The sequence below is a fragment of the Dermacentor andersoni genome, chromosome 1, assembly GCF_023375885.2.
Source record: "Dermacentor andersoni chromosome 1, qqDerAnde1_hic_scaffold, whole genome shotgun sequence".
Lineage (NCBI taxonomy): Eukaryota > Metazoa > Arthropoda > Arachnida > Ixodida > Ixodidae > Dermacentor > Dermacentor andersoni.
The window spans coordinates 349,439,099-349,466,914 of record NC_092814.1 but is presented as its reverse complement, the minus strand read 5'-3'; the positions used below and the strand labels follow the sequence as shown (position 1 = coordinate 349,466,914).

The window sequence follows — 27,816 nt, the reverse complement described above, 5'->3', positions numbered from 1 at the left end:
ATTGATTCAAGCAGGCTAGGTGACCGTTTCTCACCGTCCCGTTTCAGAGGGAATGTCATTCAAGCATCATCATCACTACCATCGTATCGTGCCAATTTGACATGCTCGCCGCGAATCGTCCATGCGTAAAAACTTTGCAGTTCCGTTATGTTCCTTCAGGTGTCCCGACACGTAGCCGTTGCATATAGCAGTTGCATGCTGCATTTAGCTGGACCTGGTAAACTCAAGCAGGCTATGTGACCAGTTGTCACCATGCCGTTTCGAAGGGGATGGTAACGAACCATCATCATCATCGTCAACAGCAACTTACCGTGCCACGGGTCAACGTATGCGACATGTGCGCCACGTAGTCTGGCAACCTCCGTTTGCTCTTCGTCACACGTTATGGCGCCTCCTCGCAAGGTACGAACCGCTGCTGAGGAGGCGAATCGTAGAGCCACGTTCACGGCTGCAACCAGGCAACATCGGGCTCAGCAGACCGCTGTGCAGAGAGCAACACAAGCTTGCCGTCGACGCGGGGCGGACAGTTCAGATCGTTCTCGTGAGAACGACGCGAAGAACCTGTAGGGCGTGGTGCCGCAACTGGAGCTCCTATAAAGCCGCTCCTCCAGCTTACGCTGCGACTGTGCTGGGTGTGCCCGCGCAGGCCTGTGACTTCTTTTAAGAAATCGCGTGAAGCATATGTCACGATTAGGCTTGTTCATGGTGGATCACATTAAGAGGATATTTTCGCGATAAATCGCATGCCCATGCAACTAATTTAAAAATTCACGTATTACACATTTAATGCTCCTTAATTGCTTACTCTTGCGCATTTGCTTGCAATCGCTAAATTGAAGCTGAACAGTAATGAAGCGATGTCTGCGTAGCAGAATAGCAGCAAGTTCAAGATATCCGTCCCAAGAATCTGTTAAATATGCACGGACCTTCCAGTTAAGATCATTCCAAACTGCTTGAGGAATGCTTTTGGAAAAATATAAACTGGAACGCAAACGTATTTTAAATACATATTAAGTGCGGATATCTCGCCAAGTGGTGCCAGTCTCGCTATTTCTGCTAAGCTGTCATGACGGTGCTGTGCTGTGCCCTGGAGCGAATAATATAAGTTAATTTGGGAATCTTTCTAATCAGCTGCCTGGACATTGCAAATGTTCATGCAGGTAATTTCAGCTTCTTCCACAGATCATGTAAAGGCTGAACAGCACTCTCCATAAGAGGCAAAATTCAAGAAGTCTGTTCCGACTAAAAGAGAAAGATAGAAAAAAAAAGTAGGGAGGTGGTGTAATGTACCACTTAGCACACCTCTGAGTCCTCTAAGCGAGCTCATGCATGACGTCACGCGTTTCACGCCGCACAGCTCAACAGAAGTAGGCGTCGAGCAGCGCACACGTGCCAGGGCGCGTCGACTTGCCTCCTCCATCGACGATACGCGCGGACTTGCAGGTGCACCGCGCCCTCGAGCTGGAAGACGGCGAGGAACCGTGCGCCGTGCAGATTCGCTACGGCGGCTGCAAGGGGATGCTTCTGCTCGACCCGACTCTGCCCGGACGCCGGATCATCTTTCGTCAGAGCATGTGCAAGTTCCACTCGGAGCACGAAGACCTGTACATCCTGAAGACCAGCAAGCCGCGTGAGTTGTCGGCCAGCGCGTCGATTCCTAGCGCGTATATATCTTGTCGCTGAGCTGTTAGGTCGGGGATTATATTGGCCTTACGGTCAGATGCAGACTTGATGTAAAGAAAACGTTACTGCAATATGCGGTACACTACAACTTCGCGTGCGTGCTCGTGGTCACTTGATCTGTTGACAAGGTTTGGCGTTCGGCCTTGTTGGTATGGCATAGTCACAGGTATAAATCAGGTTCTTCTTATAAGCGTTGCGTGATTTCAAGTTTATAGGCGCACCTTTAGATGAACGGCATACAGTTATTGTATGAACAGGAAGATATACTTATGTATTGTATTTGCATCATTGATTTTTTTTTAGTACCCGACCGGCGGTATAGCCCAGTGGATATGGCGATGCGCTGCAGATCTCGAGGTGGCCGGTTCGATCCTGGCGACGGCGGCGGCCATATTCCGATAGGCGCAGAATGCAAAAGCACTCGTGTACCGTGCACCAGGTAGACGGTAAAGAGCCTCGGGTGGTCAAAATTGATCCGGAGTCTCCCCTACATACGACGTGCGCCCCCCCCCCCCCGCCCCCCCTCAACCAGATCGTGCTTTCTGCACGTAAAACCCCAGATTTTAAAATTTTTACGTGTGCCTAAATGTGGTTATAAAAGTGCTATAGTTCTTGCTTATGAGCCATCTGTGTATTAGATACGTATACCTTGGTAACTGGTATTGCTCTTTATAGATTTAACCGTTTCAACAAGTTTATTGAGACAGCTCGTCTAGTGGCCGGGGTGGTTTCACCGTTTCATCAATAAAGCACGTCTACTTGCTCACAAAATATGACGTGTTCACGAGAGGCCATTATTTGAATACTAATAAGAAATGTCCATGTTACTTTCTAAAGAATGTGCAGCCTTTGTCGAAAGTATAGGGGCTACGTTGCCTGCGACCGCAGCTGACTACATGGCTCTATTTTTACTGCTCGTGCACACACACACACACACACACACACACACACACACACACACACACACACACACACGCACACACACACACACACACACACACACACACACACACACACACACACACACACACACACACACACACACACACACACACACACACACACGCACGCACGCACGCACACGCGCACGCACGCACGCACGCACGCACGCACACACACACGCACACACGCACACACACGCACGCACGCACGCACGCACAAAGGCTGTACATGTTCAACATGGATGGAGGCAACAGGAAGTAAAATTCGAAATAAGAAATGGCGGCCGCATAGATAACGCGCTGAAACGTGCCGCGCAAGCTAGAAATGCTATAGCGTGTTTTTGCTAGTGCAAAAACTCGCTCGAGAGAACGCAGGTCGTTGCAGAGCTGCGAGTGAGACAGCAGCTTCGGCGTTTGCGTGATGTTCTTTCTCAGGTGTGCTGTACCTGAACCGCCCCATGATCACCATCCTGGAACAGAGCGGAATCAAGTCGAAGACGTTCCTCACACTGCAAAACCACATCCTGGATTCGTTCATCGACAGCATGCTAGACCCTCATGAAGCCGCGCAGGTACGATCGGCTTTGCAACCCCCGCCCCCTCCCTTCTTAATTGCGTTAACATTTGAAGCGCCCGTTCTGAGGTTTAGTTTCATCAATGCGCACTGAGTAACTGCATTGAACATGATGCATGTTTACAAAACTGTCTTAACGATAGAATTGTTCGCAAGATGAAATTCTAGCCAATCCAGATGCAGGACACATCATTAGGGAAGGCGGATGACAGGGGGGATTAGGGACGGACGAAAAGCTTTGCTTATAATACGGGCCCATGTCGGCAAAGGCTCAAGCACTGGATGGAGGAGGCGGTGGAAACAAGGATGGGTTGTGGTTGATGAAAGATGACAGATGACAGATGATGACAGATGGCAGAATAGCGTCGTTCTTTCTGAAGTAATTATGAAAACGGCAAAGCCTATTTATGTGTGCCGAAAGCTGTCTTGACTGCGCCAACAGTAACTCTCCCACTGCTTTGGACATTGGCGCGTGTGCGTTGTTTACGCTCCACACATGCACCCCAATGACGCTTCTGTGCGTGAGTTGACACAGACTCCTTGCGTTGAAAAGCAAGAAACTGGCAACAGAGAGAGACCGTAGTGCAGGACTTCCCGAGTAATTTTGGCCACCTTTTAGCCTGCATCCAGAGAGGTCTAAGGTGTATACCCTGCACGTAAATATTTCCATTAGAATGTAACCAGGCGCTTCTTTTTCGTTTTTTAAGGATTGCACTGAGCCGCGCAACCTTACTTTATGAAAAATTGCTTTTTTGTCTTTTCTCATTTACAGCATATATAGAAAGACAGCAAACGTCGACGCCTGGTAAATATTTCATATCGGCCGAATTCACCCGCGCAGGTTTTGTGCACGTACTGTTCCATGCGGCTTCCGTACAAGGAGCTGGCGGGAGTCGGCATCGACCTCACTGTGGAGCCTTTCTTCCGCGCTTTGGTCCGCGCCGTCAACAAGAAGGTCCTGAGTAAGTGCACCGTCGACAGCTGCCGCAGCTGGCTGCTGCTTCATCTGCGCCGTATTAGTAGTTCGCCATGTGCGAAACTGTCCGCTGGACCTAAGCTGATGCTGAGCAGTGGCTTGCTATAGGGACGCTACAGGAGAAACACAAATGTAGGTGCACTTCTTAGGCTAGATGGTGAAAACCTAGCAAGGAGGGGGGGGGGGGGGGGGGAGTGCACATGTCTAATTGGCACGCGTATACCGATGAACTTACACACAAAGAAAAAGTAACACCTGCGTGGGTAATTGGATGGCGAAACTCTTTTTGCACCTTTACATTTACTAGGTTTTGAAAAATGGGTGTACCAGATAGAATGCCCCTAGTGCACCCTTCAAATAATTTCAGGGTCCTAGAAGGGTGTTTTGTGCGAAACACACACCTTACATAGCTTAGGCTGCGCGGGCACTTCAACGTTTCAATCAAGTATAAAGCCGTACAGCCTTATTTCTTAATGGTTCGCACCAAGTGATTGTTCGAGCACGGCATATGGCAACATTAGGTTATGGATGTCAACCTGCTACTTCATGAATATGGTTTTGGTGCTGGCTGATCGACGAACTGAAGAGCGCGGCCGTCGGCTTAATATATCAGATAGAGTCAGCGGCGCACTCTTTAGGTGCTGTGTTGCTCTCCGTGGAAGTGTTGGCAGATCGGTCGAGAGGTAGCACTTCCGACTGGCAATCCGCAGGTCTGCAGTTCGAGTCGTGGAGAAGTGTCGCGCGTTTTTTTTTTCTTCATTCGTTTAATTTTTTACAAACGACTCGGAAAGCAGTTCGGGATTACTTCGGTCGACATCCTAAAGAATATAAGGTAGTTTTATAATAAAATATATCGCTGTAAAAAAAAAAAAAAACATAGTGTGCAACAAACAATAATGGAAAAGGGACAATGATAAAGAAATCACTCTTTCATGTAAGTGCATTGGTGTAAGGAGATGACTTATCGACACAACAAAACACCCCTGAGGGGGCAATTGTCCTTAGTGTGTAGAAAGAACGAGCGGTCGTACTGTTTTTACTTCATATGTTTACCTGTGTTAAATTGCACCTCTAGTAATACCTAATAGAAGCCAAAATTAGTTCACAGCTGTAAATTATTCCTTCAAAACTGTTTTTTGAAGAAATCGCTTAATATTTTTTTTAACTAGAAAAAAGAAATATAATTTCTTTATATTTCGCACCGACTCCTTGGCGATGGGATACGTCAGGGTGAAGTTGCAGAATTAAAAATTATTTTTCTCGTATTTGCACCTTCTGGCGCAGTACATTAAGTTCTCGAAACTTGCTAAATACAGTTCTTGGCAGCTTTAGAATGTAACGCAATATATGCTTATCGATAAAGAACATTAACCAGGCTCGAGCAAACAGTGTCAAAACAAGTGACGTTAAGGCAGGCTGGTACGGGGACTTCAACGCGGCGTCGCCGCCAGTCTTTCACCTTTGCGTCTTTTTCTTGGCTTATACCAAGCCTCCTCTCACGGTAAAAGCGGCTTTCTTTTTTTTTTTCTTTTTTTCATATTCTAGAAAGGTGCTTCGCTAATACATCACAACTTAATATCTCCAGTGTCCGTTTATTATATACGCTGGGGGATTTAAATTTTCAGGGTAGGCAGTATCAATTCGTCTATCGAAATACTATAGCTATTATAGCGCTTAATTATAGGCGTCTTTCTCGGTTCGCGCTATGCTTACTTTCGCGTTATGACCATCGAGCACCAACTATAGCCATATCTTACGCTTTGTTCTACGAGGAACGCAAGCTGGACAGTTACCGCCTTTGCGCGACACACCTGAGGTAACTGTAATCGCGCCTGTGCAGCGTGCATCACTGCACAGTATTAAAAGGAGAAATGATAGCGCACGATGAAAAATAAGCATCCTTATCCGCACAGAAGCGTGCGAATCACGAAGCCCGTGAAAGCGCGTTCGCTTCACTCGACTGTATATCTCGCCCATGCCTTGTAGTGTGTACGCTACTTGCGACCCTATTGTTTTCGTCGTTCCGTGAGGCACGTCATGGCGCTACGCACGGCGGTGCGAGGTTCAATCTTAACGCTTTCGCAATAGCCATTGCATGCAGCAGGTGACTCACTGCACGCGACTTACCGAATGACTTACGGTCGAAGCGACGCAAACAAAACTTCGCCCGCGCTGCCAGTGTGACACGCTGTTCCCTTTTCGCTCGACAATGCACGCTCGCAGAGGAGCTGAAGACCAAGGCCCGCATCCTGATCCCACCAAGCTCCGGCCGCACCATGTTCGGCGTGCTGGACGAAACCGGCACACTGGAGTACGGGCAGGTGTTCGTCCAGTACTCGAATGACATGCTGCGATACAAGGTCAACGACCCCGCGACTATCCTTGAAGGTATACTGTCTGGTTAGCGGCATTGTTTTCGCTTCTTATTTTGTCCTCGGAGTGTCGCAGCAACTCAAAGAAATAAATTCTTGATTGGATCTTGCTTGATCGTTCCTGGAAGAATGATGTATACCGTTCACTAGCTGGCTCCTTCATTACAGTTTTAAAGAACGGTCCGCGCATGTGCTCCCGTTCGCCTGCAGGCTTACACATACTTCACGCGTCTTCTAGTTCCTCAGTATAATCAAGGCTTTCGCTTTGGTGAAATTATTATGCCTTGAGTTATCGCTATGTGGAGTAGAAGCTAAAGGATTTGTAGTTACCTAACTGTGGGAGGGGGGGATAGAAAGGTCTGTGGCCATTACAGTAGTCTGTCGCTGTGGGCGACTTCTAGCTCCTTTGCTGCGGGCAGCGTTTTTATTAGGTTTAACTCAATGTGGGCTTCGTTCTTTCGAAACGCGTTTGAGAGTGCCGCCATCTAGACGCGCAAGAGGACACTTATTTTTCCACAACTCGCGGGTATTTTCAGAGCCCGGAAGAAGAACCACATAAAAGGGGCAATTAACCAACCTCATTTGGTGTTTCCGAGCACGTTATGGCCATTTCAAGTAAAAATTATGCCCTAATGGCCATTTCAAGTAAAACTTATGCCCTAAAAGGAATACTTCGAACCGGTCGTCTTGTGCCATTCTATACTCAGTGTTTTGGTTCCAAATACGGTGAAACACCCGGCATATAGCAGCAGTAATACCTGTACACGTTACGTAAACGCAAGTCGGAATTCAGCTCAGCGCGTCTGTATCCGTGTCGCCGCGGACATCTGGGACGTGCGCAGGTGACGTCATCGTGACGAAGAACCCGTGCATGCACCCGGGCGACATACGCAAACTGACGGCGGTGAACGTGCCACAGCTGCATCACGTGCGCGACTGCATCGTCTTTCCGGCCAAGGGGGACCGACCGCATCCAGACGAGATGGCGGGTACGCATCCAATTGCCACTATTTTTCCTGATCCGCGCAAGTGCGGCTTCTCCGCACTGCGCATTGGCCCAACGCATGGCGGCATCGGCCGCGGTTCAAAGGAAGACGAAGTCTGCTGAGGCTTGTCTCTTGCGCGTGGTTTCATCATGAGAGCCACGTCTACATTTTCCCGTTCATCTCGTATACACGCTGATTGCAAAACTAAATACACCGCAGTTACCCTGGGCAAGCTTCCTCGCGGTAAAGCAACAGCTTTGCCAATATTAAAAGGGTCCAATCTCGGAAGCACTTCGACGCACAGTTCTCCCGTGAAAACAATGCTCCTTCTCCAAAAAACCTGCGTGCAGCAGCGCTCTATGTGAAAGTTTCTGTATACGGCTCGGTAGACCTAGCTGGCCATGCGCTTTGCGTCATATCGCAATATCCCACGCAATATCACTGCAGACGAGCTGCTAGCGATGTGATTCGCTGTGTGTTGTCTGTGGTTGTTGAAGCCAGCTTAAGTTCACGCTAGTCCACGGTCTGATTCAACAATTCGTCCCCATTGTGCGAATCCAGTTTTTAGCAGACCGCTGCCATGAATTGGTTGATGCATCCAGTTATCTTTTGCAAGGCAGAGCGATTCTTTCACGCCCCATCGGTCGTTTCGAGCTGCATACGTATACCTTCTTCTCGCCTTTGTAAAGTCACTGGACGACAAAAAATGCACGAAGCAGTGAATCGCTTGGTCTTGGCTCTTCGTGGCATAGTTACAGCAGTAACAATAAAGTGTAGAGGAGGGTACAAGAGGAAGAGATTTGGAAACGGACAGCTCGAGTGACGAGGACCTTCGCGGGTCCTCCAAAGCAACGGCATTGAGCCTGGGGTTCGAGCGTCGCATGTTGAAACGCGCTACAAAGAGTGCTAAACAGTGACGCAGCGCCGCAAAACACGCCGCAGGGAATCTCCCTTTTGCGTTATGGGCATCGCATCGTTCGACGCAATAGTCTGGTATATACCTCAAGCCACTTAATCTTGCAGTACGTCTCTCTCTCTCTCTCTTTCTCTCCTTTTTTAAAATCTTTTTAAACCCTTAAGCTTGGGATCGAAACGAATGGTTCTGTGGCAGAGAGAGCAATATGTCGCCACTTGGACTGGATTGGCTCAACATATTGACATCACTGGCGGGACAAATTGCCAAGTACAGCTGACTAATTACCAAGATGACGTAAACTATCAATAAATTAGCATAGGTATACATGGGTTAACTACGTTATCAAAACCGGCGAGGACATGTTCATACGAGTACTACACGATTTCCTCAAACGAGCTAAAGCAGTAGTTTCGAGATATCCTTTCGAAACCGCACCTCGCAATGCATAGGCGTTGAGGTGTTTTCAGAAAAACAATGCCGCTGCGTTTCATCTCAACCTTCGAGACGGACGTGACGCGAGCAGTGGCGGATTTGTCGCAACATGTGTCCTTATGAATCTAACCAAAATTATTTGGTGGAAATTTTGCTAGTTAAACATAGTGATAATTGCCGTGCAAATAACGTCCTCCTCTGCGCGTTATCTAACGCAAGTTGTGGCGTTGCGCCATCTGCTATACGCGATTTTCAAGCCTGCCGCACCTAAAAAGGCGAACCTCGAAGAGTGGCCTTACATTGCACCGTATGCTCATCGTACAGAGAAAGTATTTCTTTAAGTTTTCTAAAACCTGTTCACGAATTTGGTGCCTGTAGTGCGTTGGGGGGGGGGGGGGGGACTACTTCTTTTACACGGTATCTCACCGTCTGAGATCAAGTGAGTCATTGAAATCAAGTGAGTGAGCAAATCACTGCGCTTTAAGAATAACGATTAGTGCGCTTGATATGTTCGATTTGGTTTGGCTTGCAGCGGTTGCCCAGGTTATCGATCAGAAAGGCATTCGGCTATTTCTTCGGTTTCAAAACGTCGTCTCTTACCCATATTTTCCTGTTCACGTTAACGCCTGCTTTTGTTTTATTTTTATCTTGGTAGGCTCCGACCTCGATGGCGACGAGTACTCAGTGTTGTGGTACGAGGACCTCATCTTCAAGGCCAACTGCAACCCAATGAACTACTACCACGATCCACCACGTGAACGGAAAACACCTATTGTGGCGAGTACTTTGGATGTCAGATTAAATGCTGTGAGCGTAGAACGCAGCGTCAGTTGGCGAAGAGAGTGAGAGAAAAAAAAGTACATTGAGCTGCCCTCAGCTACATGCTTCGGAGGAGCGAGTGGAGAAATCTCATGGATCAGTCACTGTTACTCTAGGCAATGCAGAGGCCATGCCTGTGCACAGGAAACAGTAGACATGTAATTGCACAAAATGTGTATGTACTTGTGAAGGGCGATGTCTGTGGAGAACATGTACATTGTGCAGCAGCCCTCCGATATAAAACAAGCCGCAGCCGTGTATTGCTATTACACGTGTGGTACGTTTCGGGGGTGCCCATGCACAGCACTTTGACGCGGTCGGAACGGCTGTCTGGCGCGGAACGACAGTGACTTCCCTGCAGTCGTGCTTTCTTTAAAGCCCTTTGTTGTAACAAAAAAAAAGAGATAAATATAAATGAATCTGACGTGAGCCCGCACTGCTATAGGATTTCTTAACCGCTGCCTCTTCGATTCCCAACATCCTTCCGGCAGGTGCAAGACATGATCGACTTCTTCTGCCAGTACATCAAGGGCGACAAGATCGGCCTCATAGCGAACGCGCACCTCGTGTGGGCGGACTTGCTGGACGCCGGCATCAATTCGCGCCGCTGCCGCGATCTGGCCCGCAAGTGCGCGGTCAACCTGGACTTCGCAAAGTGCGGCGACCTCAAGGGATTTCAGAACGCCGAGAAGCCGCCCATGTACCCAGATTTCATGGAGAAGCAGGACACGAAGAACACGTACTGCTCGCGAAAGGTCCTGGGCCAGCTGTACAGGAACTGCAAGAAGGTACCGTGCACGCTGATCGTTTCGACAGTTTATACGGAGAGTTTTTACAGAGTTGCTGCGTCTACTGCGCCTGCAGGTGCCAGCCATCGTTTTTCGCGGGCATATAGTAAGGGTTCTTTAGAGACTTTTGCGCGCGCAAAGACAGGACGTCGAACGAAGAATGGACACACACATGCGGAAACTTCATCTGGCCTTTATTGGCTTTTATATGTACGCTTCCACAATCGGGAAAAAACAGGAAGGCAAGAAAAACAACAAAAGAAACGTGCGAAAACTGCAAAGCCCCTTGTGCCGGAGAAACCAAAACTTCTCACTGTCATACCATGCGCGCGCAAAAGTCTCTAAAGAACCATGTACAACCAACTCGCCCAAAGCGTAACGCTTCCGAACTACATATAACGGAGCTGGCAGAAACAAACGACCGACAAGCAGTCGGCCTGTTCCTCTCGCGCGCTTGCAGCCAGTGTTCGGCCGGCTTGGCTTTGTCGGCAGCTGCCCCGTCATCAAACCAACAGTCACTGCACGGCCCGCGCCGACAGTTGCTGATTGAGGTCGCGATTAAAGGCCAACTGCAACAAAATTTCGAGTTGCGTAAAACGCCTAGGTTTTAGATAGCGTTTCAGAGCAGCCTCCGAGCAAAATTTTACGTTTGAAATACGAGTAGACGCGTCACGAAAGACTCGCAAAAGTAGATTTTCATATCGAAACTGAAAAAATAAAGAGAAAAACGCCGCTATTGTCTTTCGTCGCAAGTGACGCATATAACTCGGAATTCACGGCTCCTCTGCACAATCTCCGAGATGAGGCAACATCCGCGCCTGCCCGTAGAGAAACGTGCTGGTAAAGAGGGACACTCCCGTAGGGCCCTGCGGCCGAGCAACTCCACTGTCTCCACACCGATAATTTTGCCTTCCGAGATTTTAGACGCGTGGCTTGGCTCTGTTTTCGTTTCGGTTTCGATAACAATACTTTCGATTCGGGTTTACCTTCGGCTGCAAGAAATGTTCAATACGTCGTTTCTAGCGGAGTGTAATATCTTGTAATATTTCATTTTTAAGCATGCCGTAAGAATGGACGCAATAAACTCTCGGATCACAAACATTTTACTGGAAAAGCCGACAAGCTTATCAAAGAACTAGCAAGGCTGAATCAGCTCACGCAGATTGGGAAAATAATGCAATCAGGGCTCTCTTTATTGAAATTCTTTTACCGTTTCTGAGCCGCTTTCCTCAGTTGCACACAATAAGAAGCAGTGGTTCCGTACAAAATAGTTAATTTATTTCTTGTTTACATAGGGAAATGGACAGAAAAAATACTGAATCACACACTTGATCAATACAAAAACTGCAAGAAGAGAGTTTTAGCAATGCCAAGCAACGCATCAAGTAAAAGTGGCCCTTGCGAACCGGGCCAGGCGCATGCAGTGAGGTAAACATCCTTCTAAAGGATCCCAAATGCGCATTACACTGCTCGAGCCGCGCCAAATGAAACATTTGTGTGATGGTACGGGCGAGCCACATATAACAAATTCTGTGCTTTAAAGGGCCCCTCAGCAGGCCACACAGCAAACTTTGTTTACACGCTGGAAGTTATGTGTACTCTAGGGAACCTTCTGCAGCAAAAAATAAAAATATTAATAATAATAATAAATAAGAAATTACAGTGGAGTTAGAACCTTGTTGGGTTTCTCTTGACGTTCGCAGCTTCGCTGAGCTGGGGAAGAGAGCTGAGAGAGAGTGAAAGCAGAGCATAGAGAGAGAGAGAGAGAGAGAGAGAGAGAGAGAGATTTATTGACTTAAACGATTTACGTGCAGTGGTCGGAGCCCCTTTAGTCCAAGGCCCCGCTGGCCTCGGCCGCCCGCTTGACCTGTCTTATGAAGGACAGTTGTCCCGCCAGGTCTGAGCTGGTTAGCTGTGCCTCCCATTGCTCCATTGTGTGGTGTGGTTTATCAAATGGGTGTGATTCACAGTCCCAAGTAATGTGTTGTAGTGTACGTATGCCGCCGCACCACGGGCAGTCGGGCCTGTAGCGAGTGGGGAACATGGCATTCTGTAATTTAAGGTGGGGGAATACCCCCGTCTGAATTTTGCGCCAGTTGGAGGCTTCCTCTCCACTGAGTTGTGGGTGAGGGGGAGGGTATTTTTTTCTTGTTGCACGCTGATGAGCGAGAATCTCCCTGGCATTCGTTGGATTGCGGCCATTACAGTGGCTACCTGGGATCGTCTCAGTCGAGTCGGCCCGGTTAATAATACCTCGGGCTAGCGGATCGGCCAGTTCGTTCCCCTCAAGGCCTGTATGACCTAGACACCATAGGATCTGGTGATGATGGGCGAATTTCGTCGGCATTATTGAGCGACATGTTTTGGTCACGTGGCCCTTGAGAAAAAGGCGACATGCTTCTTGGGAGTCTGTTATTATGGTGGCGTTATTTTGCGTGCGTTCCGCGTGAGCGCGGGCCACTGCCACGGCGAAAGATTTGGCAGCCGCCGGAGTACCTGCCCTGACGGATGCCGTAAATTGTTGCTGTGAATCGCGCAGCATAGCGACGCGGCGAGGGTGGGTGGAGCCTAGCGGGAAGAAGGAGCGGCGCGGCGGGGATACAGGTGGTGTGACGTCAGTGCTCTCCGATAAAAACCCGCACGCTCGCTTCGGCGGATTTCAAGAAGCTACGAGGTACACGGCGTCAAAGCTAGCATGCATCAGAGCTAAGGCGTGGCGGTTGCCGCCGCGTGATGTCGATGCAGCGTCTGGCGCACGACACCGACGCATATGGCGTCTCAACAAATCGCTTCTGTTGCGGCGAGCGCATCAAATGGCATGCCGTCCCAACCGAAACCCCACTCAAAGGAAGACGGCATGGATTTTTCTTAAGCCTTAACTTCCCCAGCTCCGCTGGTCTCAGGTGTTTGCGATGGCAGAGCCACGCGTAATCTTTTTTTCAAATCGGCTCATTAATAGCCGAGATAGAAATATTTTGAGTGCCGTGAAGCCATGCTTTCAGGATGCGAGCATCGCCACCAACATAGACACTCTCTCCATTTGCCCCGTCTGTTCCTTCTCCCTTCTTTTTTCCTAGTTTCTTGCGCTACTTTCCATTATGCCTACATACCAACAAGCCTATCAAAGCATCTTTCTCGATCACATGGGGAGGGAAGAAATTTCGCAAGCGAAATTCCTTCCCTGCGTTCGTTCATATCGGAGCTTGAGGATCGCGGGACGCATACGTCACGGGCCCCGCCTTCATCTTTTTTTCTCCTCGTTTTTTTTCCGCGTGGCGCACTTCCGCTGACTGCATCGCGCTCGAGCTAGTGTGATTAGAGAGTTTTAGAATAGGGGCCCCAAACGTTTTGGGGCCCCAAAGAAATAGCGTCGAAGCCACTGCGCATGCGCGAGACGCAAACTGCGTTTGGGTTTTGCGTTGGGAACGCTATTTCACAGATTTAGCGGGAGCCCAAATAGCGGCCCCAAAAGCTTTGCGTTAGCAAACATAGCGGCACCCATCGAAGCGACGGCTCTAACCTAGCACCAAAGTGCGTTCGATTCGTGGTAACGCGTTAGCAAGCTAGAAGTGACTGTGGTTATCGCTTTATCTCAACTAGCGTGTGTTATGAAGGTTGATTCATTAGACACCGCCGATTCCGAATTCGATTGTGGATTTTATGGCTCGTAGGCCTAACACGGCTAAGCTTGGCTGATGGAGGCACGTAAAGTAGGTTTGCTCAAAACTAAGCGCAACTAATTGTTTGCTGCTTACAGAATAACCTCTAAATTGTAATTAAACGCGAATACACGCAAGCCAAAATTACTATTCCTATCATAAAATGGTATATTTTATTTAATTATTTCTAATAGCTTTTCTTTGACGCCATAGTGGCGCTGTCAGCGCAAGACGCTATCCGCAAACGCAAAACCCTATCCTAAAGCTCTTCAGTCGTGGGTGCCCCAATGCCAACACCCGCAAAGCTCTTTGGGGCCCCAAACTATTGGGGCCCCTGTTCTATAACTCTCTAATACCCCGTTGTGGGGAAGAGATTTAGGTTAGGGGACGCAAGCGGCTTGCGTACGCAAGAACTAGGGGCGACGGTGCTGCGCATGCACGGACCAAGGCTTACGGGTCTGTGCATGCGCAGTTCCGTGACGCCTATAGTTCCTGCGTACGCAAGTCGCTTGCGTCCCCTAACCTAAAACTCTCTATTGTCTCGTTTCGCGCAGCGAACGATTTTGCGCGCTGTGCACGAGGACACCTGACTAGCGGTATACGTCAGTGCTACACAAACATTGAGGAAGACACAAGCGGATCATAGAGCACGATCGCGCGCTGGAACACGGCAGGAAATGACATAGTTTCGGAGTCTGCGCGCGCGACTGCACGACGTGGCAACAAGCAGACGAAACGGAAGTACATCTCTCTTGCTGTGGTGCGAAGTAAAACACACACACACACAAAAACACGCAGACATTCGGTTTGTGTGTTTTATTATTTCTCTAACATTTAATTCTGTTAAAGCAACATATTACACAAATAACAGATGTTGCCTTAAATAATTCTCGAAGTCACATGTCACCACGAGCGACGTCATAGCACGAACATGTGTACGTCATCCTCCGGCTTGGAGCGCGGCGGCTGCGAGGAGGAAAAACGGCGTTCGGTTTGAAATTTCAGATCTTTCCGCGGCGCGCAGCGATGTAATACTTTGCAGATACAATCGATATCGTGCATTGTATGCTCTGAACTTGTCAGCTCAAAACCGCCAGGCCAAACCGAATGTCTAGCGGGTGACTTATGGAAAATTACGCGTCGGAAGTAATGCAAATGCTCTTTCGGAAAAGGTGGGTGCAAAAACAAACGGGTGGCTGCACGGTAAACGAGTGCCACAGTTCAGATTCTACGCCACGCGTCCAACATATGCTCACCCAGCATAACAAACGTCTTGCTAACAATTTTCTTAACGCAAGAAACAGGAAAATTCTCTGCAAAGAAAACACCGTAGCGCACGAGCGAGGCGGTGCGTGGAAAAGCGCGGTGGGGTGGGCGTAACCAGCGGCACGTGACAGGCGCAGCATCACCGTCTCCACAGGCAGTTGCATGACATAATTTCTAGAGGGAACTCCGGGTCTAGTGTTTACGGGAGCTGAAATGAGAGCGGAATTACCAGCATGGGAATTATGGGGAAGCACATGGATTTGCCTAAACTTCGCCCTTTCGGCTTCAAACGGCTTTTTGACTTCGTAAGCTCGTTATTTGCAACAATGTACTGCGTAATAAATAATTAAATAAAGATCATTAAAATTGTCCGACGGCAGGATTCGAACACAGGAACTCTACCACAGAAGCCTGATATTGAAACCATTAAGCCACGGACGCATGTATCGACAAGGGAATGAAACGCCATTATGAATTTATCGCGGGCATGCCAGTGCATTGAGGCGCTTGGCGCGTTTCCATTTGGCCACCTGGACAAGCTCAATTGTTGCAATTAATAGCAATTGTGCATGTTCCCGGCGTCTTTTGCACTTCGAAGAGTATAGATTTCGCTGAAATTTACGACAATAAGATTTATATAGCGTAATATACAAAGCCACAAGAACGGCTGAATCCACAAGCACGAAGATCAGACAAATCCATGTACTTCCCATCATTGTCATGGTGGTACGACTGCAGCGCCAGCGTTCCCTCTAGTAATTATTGTATGAAACTACACTACAGAAATGGGATGCGTGGACGTAACCCCATAGACGTATCATAAGCTGTCTACCTTTGAGGTGAAGTGGAAGCGCAAACCGCTGCGCCGCCTGGGGCGTGGTCAGACCCTTACTTGCTCGGCCGCGAAACGGCTCGAGTGTCCGCTCTTTACGTAGGTATGTTTCTCTATGGCCTACCCGCGACGCGCCTAAATAGTTTGGAGGCGGTGTACTGGGACTTACGTCACATCCGCTAACCACCAGGTGCACGCGTCGTCTCCTAAGGTACCGTTTAAAGGCTGCGTTTAAGAAATGTAGACAATTAGCTGCTCTTTCAGATTGCTTCAGTAGTATATACTTGTCATTTATTGCCAACTTAGCCAAAGCGAAGTTTCGTTGCAGTTGGTCTAAGTACGATTGCTATAAACGCCGGTGCGAATGTAAATGCCTGTCCGCACGCTGTACTAGGGTGTTCACTTGTGATTAGATGCTAGTTGCGGCGCGGAAGTGGAAGCCGAGAACTCCCGCCGAGCTCCTTTGCCCCCAATCCGTTTGTGGCACAGTTCACTCGTGTGGAAGTACGCAACGAGCATTTTTGAGCACATATATGTATGGATTGCCCGGTTTTAATGTTGAACAGGTCGAGCTGAGCACTGAGTGCCTGGACGTGGTAGAGGACACCTTGCCAGACCCGCGGCTGCTGCTGGAAGGCCGAGAAGCTTTCGTGCCGGAAGCTAAGGCAGCCTACCGAAGGTAAGACTGCGGAATGTCCTTGCTATCCCTAGGATAAAACCTGAATAAGCTGACGTACCTCAGTGGCTACGATCTCAAAACAATTTTACACCCTTCGGTCTGGATTTTGTCCCACAACGAAAAGCGTCATGGATCTTGTGAGAACTTCCTTTCTCCGACGTGCCGCGCTCGCTACTCTACAGTCAAAAACGCTGAGGCATGTCGGGACACGCAGTTCACGGCATTAAAGTACCGGGCGCGCAGCGTTAACTAAAGACAATGCAGGAAAGATTGACGTCAGCTATCCTCATAGTCCAAGGTAGCCTCAGGTAGTCAAAATTCAACCGTACCTCTATGCTAAAGCGTCTCATAACCACGACATAGCCTCTGCGGAAACCCTCACGTAAAATCGTCTCTTTGCGTACGAAGCGCTCCTGTTCTTGTGCCACGATAATCGGTAATCTGAAGTACGTTCCTACCCGTAAAGCACAGCTGCCGTCGCAAAAGTTTCCGCAGCCCGCCGACAAGAGAGCAGTGCGCAGAGTTCTTCGGCCTGTGTTCGTACTACAAGAGACGTCCATTTCAAGTGGGAAACACCGCAGGCGTTTTCAAAAACTCAAACGACGCCTGCAATCACCACCTGTACTTGCACACTTCGACGAAGGCGCCGATACCGAAATCCACACCGACACAAGTAGCATAGGTCTCGGTACCGCCAGCTGCCAGCCGGTCGTTGTTGAAAGCGAAATGCAGTTATTCTACGCCCTTGTAAGAGATTGTTGCAGTTAACATTGAATAATACCTTGTTCTTCAGCAATCGCGCATGGCGCGCCCGTGTTCCATCGTCGGTATATCATTGGAATTCTGCACTCGCCGTCAAACTGCTTTCGCACCGTTCTTTCCTCTGGGCAGTCATCGCCTCGTTGTACTCGTAGGCTTGTAATTCGGAAAGCTTTTCGTTCGTAAACAATCTTTGCCATTGGCCGAATGCCTTCACAAATATGCCCGGCATCAAGGTTGATTTCTAATTTGCTTTTAGGCGCATTTTTAGAATAATTATTCGTTCGTGAATGCAGGTCTTGTTCGTATATAGTATTACTTTGCGTCAGCGCCGTTTGCTACTTCCAGAATTTTTCAGTGGCTTTTTTATTGTGCGGGCGGCGCCTAACCTTTACTACGTAGAAACACTGCCGCCTATAGGCGCTTTCTTTGCTCTTCGTTGTCTTTGCCACTGAAGTCACCAAATTCACTCTGGTTCCGCAGCAGGTGCTTAGTCCTAAGCGTATTACGGGCCCGTTTGTAAAGACCTCCTTCCAATCGAAATCAAGCAAATGCGCAAAGGGTTCCATGTGTACATCGCTGAAACTTACTCAATGCACTATATACTCCATGCACAAACAGGATGTCTAGCACATTTTCTGAGCTTGACAGATGCTCCTGTCCAACGCGAAAGTAATAAATGAACCTTTTTCGTGGACGCGAGAAACGCACAGGAAGACGGTGCTGGCTGTGATGTCCGGTTGCTGTATACTGGCAACGTGTGTAATCTCAAGTTACGAGCTAACTAACGCAATGGTATGCTTGGATTGCCGAAATACATATAGATATTTATGAATTTGGTGACGTCGTCCTTTCACTTACCTGGTAAAGCTAAAAATTTTGGCGTCTTCAAAGCTATAAAAATATCAAACGTATATACAATCGACGCCGATAAACAGCGTGACACGCTGACATGATTGTCTATGCACGCAAAACTGCATGGACTTCCTCATACATAATTATTTTATGAACACGCTTGACATGATTGTCTATGCACGCAAAACTGCATGGACTTCCTCATACATAATTATTTTATGAATGACAAAATCGCAAGATTTTTCTGACTTTCTGAGTGAACATATAGTTTGCTTCGCATCACAGTGGCGCATATGTATTTATGACCAGGCGTGCTTGAGAAAGTTACGGTTCTTAAGTTTTCAGTAGCAAGAAGGGTCTTCGTTACTCGGACATGTGCGGCCGCCTGTGATGCGCAGCAACCTATTTAGGCCGCTTTGTACAGTTGAATTAGAGATGGACACTTCCAGACTAAATGTGTTGAGTTTGGGAAACCCCGTTTCCCACTATTTGGCGCTTATTTCAAGTAGTGCAGCTTTCAATCTCCACAGACCAAAACGGATTGTGCGAATGTTGTGTGGTTTAGATAGCATTTATATGGATATTCCAGGCGCATTTCTGCCGTCGCCGTCGCCGTGAATATTCGTATAAAGTCCAAGGGCGGTAAAATAGTCGCCCCGTACCGTGTGCTATATGTGAGAGTGAAAGCGTGCGAGAGTGAGCCCGTCATCGCGGCTCAATCTCGCGCACGAAAGTTAGGAAAGCGTGGAGGAAGCGTGCCATCTTCCGTCACGTGCAAGGCTCCAGGGGGGGGGGGGGGGGAGGATTCGTTTTCCTGCGGGCGGCGCGGTCGGCCGCGCGCTGTGTTTTCGCGGCTTAGTACACGTTGATGCGAGCGGCAGCACGAAGGTCAATTCGCTCGCTGCTGCTGCCGCGATTACTCACTCCAGCGTTTTGACAGTGAGTTTCCGCGGTCATCGATCGAGTGAGCGGTGTTAATGTTTGCTTGTGCGCGCGTGACACCACTCTTGTTAATTTAGTTAGTAAGCGTATGTTTACAACTTTATACGTCCGATAAAACTACTGTCCTTACTTAGTATAGCTGTCCACTAATTTGATATCGCGATCGGTACTTCGCCTTTTGGGCAAAACTGTGACTTGTTATTTTTTCACTGGATGACCACTTTATCTTTCATGAGACCTTATTCACCTTGCGGAATTCCACGAGAACATACACAAAGACCAGTGTAAACTAACCGAAGTAATTTACAATGAGGTAGTTTAACATCCGTATAGCCACTCTAATCGCTCAGTGTGCGAATCACCGTCGTGAAAACTTCTTTACTATACTTGCGCACTTATCCAAGCCATACAGCGATGCGGACGCCTTCTGCTGGCTGCCCTGGAGAGAAGCGCGGGTGATCAGCTGCTGATATGTTCTATGACTGGCTATCATATATCGCAAGTGGCCTGGTGAGCTGAGGTTAGTTACTTTATTGAACCTTTTTGCGGCGCAGTTTGTTCTAGAGAAACGAGGTGGCGCTTTCGGCGGCGCGCCACACGTAGCCTCAGCGACAGCGCACGAATACGAAACCACTACCGCTTTCACCTTGCTTCTGGGAGATCAGCTGTCGGAAATGCATCTGAGTTTTCGCTAACGCACTGAGCTCCAGTCATGCCGGATTTAATCGTGTGGATATCAGACGTGTGTAGTAGTTCGCTGCAAAAATAGTGACTGGCATATTATGGAATGAATCTGTGTGGCCAAGTTCGCGGACCGCAGGTGCAACTGTCCGTATGTGTTACCGGCACTTCGAGATGGCTTTCCTCGAGGATACAGAAATTTGCACTTTCTTTGAAGGTTGTATCGCTAACCTTCAAAGAAAGTGCTTCAGCCCCGGAACGTTGGCAAAAGTGAGTCCTGCTCGTTAAACAATGACAAAGGGAGTAGCGCCGCTTCCTGTCATAGTAAGTTTCGTGCACAGTATCAACACACATCTACCCCAATTGGCACGTAAAATTACACCTACTCTATCGACAACGTGCCAATGAGTGAATGGATGCATACTTGAATATATGAGCATCATATACGTACAATAAATGACGGACTACACCGATAGCGCACGAAAGGTCGAGGCGGAATGTTTCGTGACGGTCTACAAGAGTAAGCGAGTTACTATAGCGATAATACATCTTTTCTACAAGGTATTACAAGTTACAAAACAGCTACGATTCAAGCCTTGCTCGCAGCAAGAACAAATCTTTCGGATGCGAGCCCACCCGCGAGCGATTAGGCAGACAATAATCGGATAGTGACCGCACCGATGAAGTCAGAAATGTGACAAGCCGCTGCTTCAAAATATTTGCCAAATAAAGAACGCAGAGCAAAACACACTAATCCTGATTCATTTAATGAGAGGAAAGTTTGGATAGCTTGGAATACATATTTGGCCCCGTTTTTAGAACAAGCACGATATACGCTGTTCGCGCCGTTGAGACATAGCTTAACCAACTCCGAAAGCGCTTTGCATGTTCTCTGAAGCTGTGGCCAAAGCTTCGTTTCGTCCACCCAGTCACCGTCTACGATATCTCCCGAAACAGAGGTTTGCTAAGCCTCACCTGCGTCATACAAGCCCATACACGGAGGCAACGGAGGCAGTTGAGGCAAGCAATGGATGCGTCACCACGTGATCAAACATGGCAGCGCCCACGGGATCACCGCGAAAAGGGTTATTAGGTTGGAACAACGAAGGTTTTCGTATTTTCCTTACTCTTTTCCTGCTTTTCGCCAACCTTGACGTTAAAACCCACATCGTGTGTATGTATATATCGAAAGCTGATGGTTAATTCGTGGTTATGAAGGAATCGCGTCTGGGTGCAGTGGCAGCGTTGTCGACAGTCGTGGGACTCTACGGAGTGTTCTCGTGTCACACCGAGCTCGTTTGTACGTACAGGTACGCGATGAAAATCCGGGCGCTGCTGAAGTCATACCGCATCGAGAGCGAGAGCGAGGCCCTCTCCGGTGCCGTGTCCAAGTTCAGCAAGTACGTGAAGGAAAAGAATGACCCGACGGACGTGGCCATGGTTCTCGAGAGCCAGGTCGAGCACGTGGTCCGCCGGACGCGCGAGGAGTTCTTCTCCCAGCCTCTCGGCGAGCTTCAGGAGAACTTGAAGGCCTCGGCCTGGTACCAGGTTTGTACAATCAATCAATCAATCAATCAATCAATCAATCAATCAATCAATCAATCAATCAATCAATCAATCAATCAATCAATCAATCAATCAATCAATCAATCAATCAATCAATCAATCAATGTACATGTAAAGTGACAGAGGAGCCGCTGATAAAAGCTGCCATTCAGCTGCGTGGACTAACGCGCGGTTTTCATTAAGTGAACAGCTGGATCCGGACATATTAGCAGAGTCGACCACGACTTTTTAAGACAATAAGAATATGTTGCGTTCTTTTTTTTATCTGAAAGCATTCGAAACTGCGTATCGGTGTTTTCTAACTGCCTGTACGACGGCTTGCTCCTTCATAGGGTTTCTTAGTCGAAGAAAAGCCACAAGAAACGTCTTTCAACCAACACAGATGGCTCCTGTAGCAAGGAGCAGTTAGCGTAGTTGGAATTTATCATGGTATATATGGCCAATGTCCACATGGTTGCACTAGCAAGGGACAGCTAGCGTCTCCTGGCAATAGCAGGGGTTATGGAGTTTAATATGGTATGCCCGCCAATGTTCAAACTTCACCTATGATGTCACCTTCTCCAACAGCAACATGGAAGCTCGCCGTCCCCAGACCGGCAAACAACACAACTCTGCGGGGTGTTTGATGCAGGTGACATACGAGCTGCAGGCGTCAGAGGGAGGCATTCAGAGCTTCCCGTGGGTAGTGCCGGATGTGCTCATGCGGATCCTGGTCAACTCGAGCCAGTCAACATGCGACGGCGTGAACGCGTCGCGCAACAGCTTCACCCAGCGCCTCGGGGCCCTTCTGCTCGGCCGAACGCCCGACAATCGCGATGCTCGAGGGGACCAGGAGCAAAGCGATGCCCGCATGCTGAACAACCTGCTGAAGCTCATGTACGACTGGATCGACTCAAACCGCGAGTTCCTGTTCGTCAAGGAACCCCAGGAGGTTGGCCTCTACAAGAACATCATGCGCGACGCATGCGTGAAGGTGCGGATTGACTATGCAACTGAGACTGAAGCAGTATAGAGTGTCTCTTAGAATCACCGACAGCGTAGTGCATGTATCAATCGTACGCGTCATGTGCATGGCCCATCCCGGCGCTTCCGTCTCGACAGCTTCTAAATAGACCTCTCCCGGCCCACCTCAGGACGAGTCGGTCACGTGATCTTCCTGTACACGCGGGAGTGTTTGGTATGAGCTGACGTCTTCCAAGTGGGAAATGGTGCTGTGAGAGGTACAGAAGTGATTGAGTCGGCATGATCGAAGTTTCGGCTGGCTTAGAGATGGACGGGGCACCAAGCGCGATGTGTGCGCGCGTGTTTGAGCCTACAATCACCCTTGGAGACGAGTTATGTATTTCTGAAAATTCGCTTCACGAATGTGACCTTACTACAGCATTATCCCTGCAATGCTAAAATTTCATGTTCTAAAAAGAGTTTTTCAGGGCTAGAGCATTATCACTGCAATGCTAAAATTTCATGTTCTAAAAAGAGTTTTACAGGGCTACGGCTTAGCCGCAATGAGTAGTTATGAAGTATAAGACGATTCCAAGAGAGTGGGTACCGTTCTCTTCCGGAATAATTTGTGCTGTTTACTTCGACAATAGTTCAAATTCTTAACCCGCCGTGGTTGCTCAGTGGCTATGGTGTTGGGCTGCTGAGCACGAGGTCGCGGAATGGAATCCCGGCCACGGCGGCCCCATTTCGATGGGGGCGAAATGCGAAAACACCCGTGTACTTAGATTTAGGCGCACGTTAAAGAACCCCAGGTGGTCGAAATTTCCGGAGTCCTCCACTACGGGGTGCCTCATAATCAGAAAGTGGATTTGGCACGTAAAACCCCATAATTTTTTAGTTCAAATTCTTATCTGTAGATACATTGCGCGACCACCACGTCTGTTGGACGACGTTTTCGCCCACGAATAAAATAGTTTCGGTTACGGATAACAGCATACCGCACAGTGTGAATCACACTTGTCGAGGGGTTGACCCACCGGCTGCGGACTGCGTGAGCATCCGAAGCATTGGTAGGTGCTGGGATATAGATCCATTTGTGCTTTATAGCGCATGGTATAGGCACGCTGTATGCTATTAATGCGTGCGGTGTTAGTCAGTGTGCTTTCTTTTCGAAAGATGAGAATGAAAACCCTTTTGTTTCGCTCTTGCCTGTCCCGTCGTCTGCGACGCACTCGCCCGTTTTAAGGAAATTGTGTCCTCACAAACGGCCGTGGGATTATTTTTATGCGGTCCCCTTTAGATATTAATGCTTTACAGGGCCAAAAGGTAATGCCGAAGCACAAAACCTACGTGCATCTTGCTGGTTCACCAACCGCAGTGATCGCCGTGTCGAGCAACGCCACCAGCGTCATAGAGGAAGCTGACGTACACATAGCACAGTGATTTCAGGTATACTAGACTCGAAATGTGTGATAGCATTGCCCAGTGGCTGACGCAAATATGTTATAACGATTGGCGTTTTGATGTTTCGGGGTCTTGCACTATAGGTTGACCGTGCACGAGCATGTTTTAGTTCTAACGCCAAGCGATTAGATAGAGAGAAGATGGGATTCCCAATTCTCGCTGGCAATTCAGAGACGCCGCTGTTTTTTGTTGAATAAAGAACCGATACAGCCAAAATAATTCACAACACGCGCACTCACCGCAGCTGATGATGCGCGTCGCCCGGTTGCATAGCCAAGAGATTTCTGCATACCGTAGCTGCTGCTACGCCGAAATGATACACAGTGAGGGGTTCTCCGACAATCTCGTTTGAACTGATATCACGCAAATTTCACAGAGAACGAGCTAAAACATCTTCAAATCCTTTCGCAGCGCCCGACGGCAACACGTTCAAGCTACGCCGCGTCGGCTCGCCCAAGCCAGAGAGGAAGAAAGGCTCACCGCGCGCCCTTTCCTCCTCGCCCGATCAAACGGTCTATAGAAGGCCAGCGCACGTGCCTTGAGCCGCGACGTCACAAAGCAGGAGCTGACGAAAGCAGCAGGCGCTTTTGAAGCCACGCTAGGCGCAGACCTTCTCTTGACTGGGTGGTCTTTCAGTTTTGTCTTGACGTCAAACACGTATCTTGAAGATTGCTCCTTGAGTGATTACGTTGGCTCTGTGGCTACTTTCCATCACGCTCGTTGTATGATCAGACAGAGCTGAGACCTTGCGTGACGATAGCAGCCCCGTAACACAGCCTACCGTGCGGATAAAACTTTCAGTAGCCCATGGTTGCGGGCGTACACTCCCTGCAACGCGCATTGTTATGAACATTGCTTGGCCAGACGCATTAGGTTAAAGGGGACGTTGATACAGGCGCGCGCCTGTTAGCATTCAAACTTTCGTGGCATTTTTGTGCCGTCCCTATCGGACGGTGTCAGTATAGTTCAGTATAGTTCAGTCGCACATGGATGGATGGATGCTATGAGCGTCCCCTTTTGAACGGGGTGGTGGGTTGCGCCACCAAGCTCTTGTTACTATATTGCCTAATGTCCTACCTATGTTAAAAAAGAAGAAAGAAGGCAGGAAAGGAAAAAAAGAACCCGCGATGAATTCTCATAACCATATTCCATAACCCCTATTGTGAACTTTGTTTTTGTACGTCTTCGTTGTTTCTCCGTTTCCCTACTTCCACCAATCTTCCAATCGCCTCTTACTAATCTCTATTGCGGACACGTTTGCTTTCACACTGCTCTCACGAACCCAAGGATTACAAGGAGGCCAGTAATGCCTAAATCGACTGCTGGGCCGATATCTTCACATTCTAATAAAACATGCTCCATCATTTCCCTAGCTTTACCGCAGCAAGCACATGCTCTTCCTTCCGTGTTATACCTCGCTTTATAAGTGCGCATGTAAGTGCGTCAAGAACAGGGGCTAACCGAGGGGCCCGATTTTTCTTAATCATATCATGAGAAGCCAACAAACAGACATCAAGAAAAACAAAGGGGCAATTGTACTTACTGATTGAATTAAACAAATGATAAATTAATGACAATGAAAGTGGATGACAAAACAATTGCAGGTGGGGAACGATCCCACGTCTTCGCATTACGCGCGTGATCCTCTAACCAATTGAGCGACCGCGGCGTGGTGTCCCCATCCACTTTCTCGGGTATTTATATCTTACTACTAAAACTAACCTTCGGAGTGTTAGCTAGCGCCACCACCCACAAACCTTGGCGGCGGATGTGGAACATCCTTTCTGCCGCAGGCGTCACGAGTACGTGATCTTTCTGGGTGAAGGCAACTGCTCAATAAATCCACACGTGCTGCCTGAAGGCATGAATGTTTCCGGATTCGAGACCCTAGTTATGTAAGAACGAGAAAAAAGGGGGTTAACTGAGGGGCGCTATTTTTATTAATCATATCATGAGAAGCCAACAAACAAAGACACCAAGGAAAACACAGGGGAAATCACTTGTACGTACTAATTGAATAAAGAAATGATAAATTAATGGCAATAAAAGTAGATGAAAAAACTTCCCGCAGGTAGGGAATGACCCCACGGCTTCGCATTACGCGGGCGATGCTCCGAGCATCGCACGCGTAATGCGAAGACGTGAGATCATTTCCTACCTGCGGGAAGTTGTTTTTTCTTTTCATCCACTTTTATTGGCATTAATTTATAATTTCTTTATTCAATTAGTACGTACAAGTGATTTCCTCTGTGTTTTACTTGTGTCTTTGTTTGTTGGCTTCTCATGATATGACTTATAAGTGCGTGACACTCAGTCCCACAGCGCCCTCTGGCCAGCGCTAGTTCTCCATAGTTCATTGAAAAGGCACGTGTATTGAAGAAACGTAAAGCAGCATGCTAATAGACTATTTGTCATTCGACATGTACCACAAATTGCCTTGAAGTTAAAAGGCTGTTGCACAAGTGTTCGTTGCATACAGTAAACTATGAATTTGGTAGTTCTTGTCTCCATTGCTTTGGAATACCGAGTTAAAAAAAGGACCCATTCTCGTTGAACGATGTGCTGAGCGATTGAAATGTGATAATCGCACCGCATGGCGATTGGCACTTCTTGCGCCACCTGTGAGCACTGGGTGATCTCTGGGGGACCAAGTGCGGTCACAATGCATCAGCGCGGTGTCCTCAGCATCTACTGGTGGCCAAAAAGTGCCGGCAGCCATGCGCTCCGAGTATCGCGTTTCTGTACTTGTATATACATGTATACAGGGGGTCCCGGCTAAATTTAGCCAGAGTTTAAAAATATGCGAATGCCACGTAGCGGGACAGAACCAAGGTAATGTTGTTTGCCGTCGCTTGGAGATACTCAAATCGCTTTTTGCATACCGCCTAATTAGAAAATTAGTCTATATAATCAACTTCTCAAATATTATAATCAGATGAAAAGTGTCAATGAGAAAATTGTAGAGCGACATGAAAAAAATATCGATAGAGCTTTCGGTTGCTCGACACGTGCTACATAAGCGTTTTTACGAGCGTGAAAAAATCCCGTGAATACACGCACAATTGCCGGGTGACAGGCCGCTCGAGGCACTTCGCGTGTATTTGTGGGCTTCTTTCATGCTCGGAAAAACTTTTGTGTAGCACGTATCGAGCAACCGAAAGCTGTGTGGAGAGTTTTTCATGTCGCTCTAGAATTTTCTCATTGACACTTTTCATCTAATTATAATATTTGAGAAGTTGATTAAGTAATTAAGACTAAATAACCAATTAGGTGGAATGCAGAAAACAACTTCAGTATCTCCAAGCGATGCAAACAAGATTACCTTGGTTATGTCCAGCTACGTCGCATTCGCATATTTTTAAACTCTGGCTAAAGTTAGCTGGGACACCGTGTACATATATTTGCAACAGTGCAATGTTTGAAGGACCGAAGGTTAGTGCTATATATTTAAGGAAGCAAATGCCTGCTGACGAACAGACTTGTGCAGTAGCTCGCATGGTAGCGTATAACGAGTGAGAAAAAAACGCTCAGGTTTTGCTTATCTATATATTGTTCTACAAACTGCACACAACTGCTTTTAAGATCCCGTGTTCTGTTAGCCGGCTAGGGTAGCGAGCCGGCATTATGTTACTTACGCCTAGACATGCTAGACTGAATGCTAAACAGCGATGTAACGAGTGCGAC

General features: G+C 48.1%; 1 protein-coding gene across 1 annotated transcript in view; it reads left to right on the top strand.

The window, feature by feature from the left end:
• LOC126516477 (uncharacterized) overlaps nucleotides 1-27,816 on the top strand; it is a 63,509-nt gene that overhangs the window by 27,639 nt on the left and 8,054 nt on the right. Inside the window, exons 9-18 of the mRNA XM_050166604.2 lie at nucleotides 1,444-1,630; nucleotides 3,060-3,196; nucleotides 4,040-4,160; nucleotides 6,398-6,562; nucleotides 7,389-7,535; nucleotides 9,536-9,657; nucleotides 10,191-10,487; nucleotides 16,811-16,923; nucleotides 21,471-21,708; nucleotides 22,358-22,699. Coding sequence (XP_050022561.1) covers nucleotides 1,444-1,630; nucleotides 3,060-3,196; nucleotides 4,040-4,160; nucleotides 6,398-6,562; nucleotides 7,389-7,535; nucleotides 9,536-9,657; nucleotides 10,191-10,487; nucleotides 16,811-16,923; nucleotides 21,471-21,708; nucleotides 22,358-22,699 — 1,869 coding nt within the window. The remainder of the gene's footprint in view (nucleotides 1-1,443; nucleotides 1,631-3,059; nucleotides 3,197-4,039; nucleotides 4,161-6,397; nucleotides 6,563-7,388; nucleotides 7,536-9,535; nucleotides 9,658-10,190; nucleotides 10,488-16,810; nucleotides 16,924-21,470; nucleotides 21,709-22,357; nucleotides 22,700-27,816) is intronic.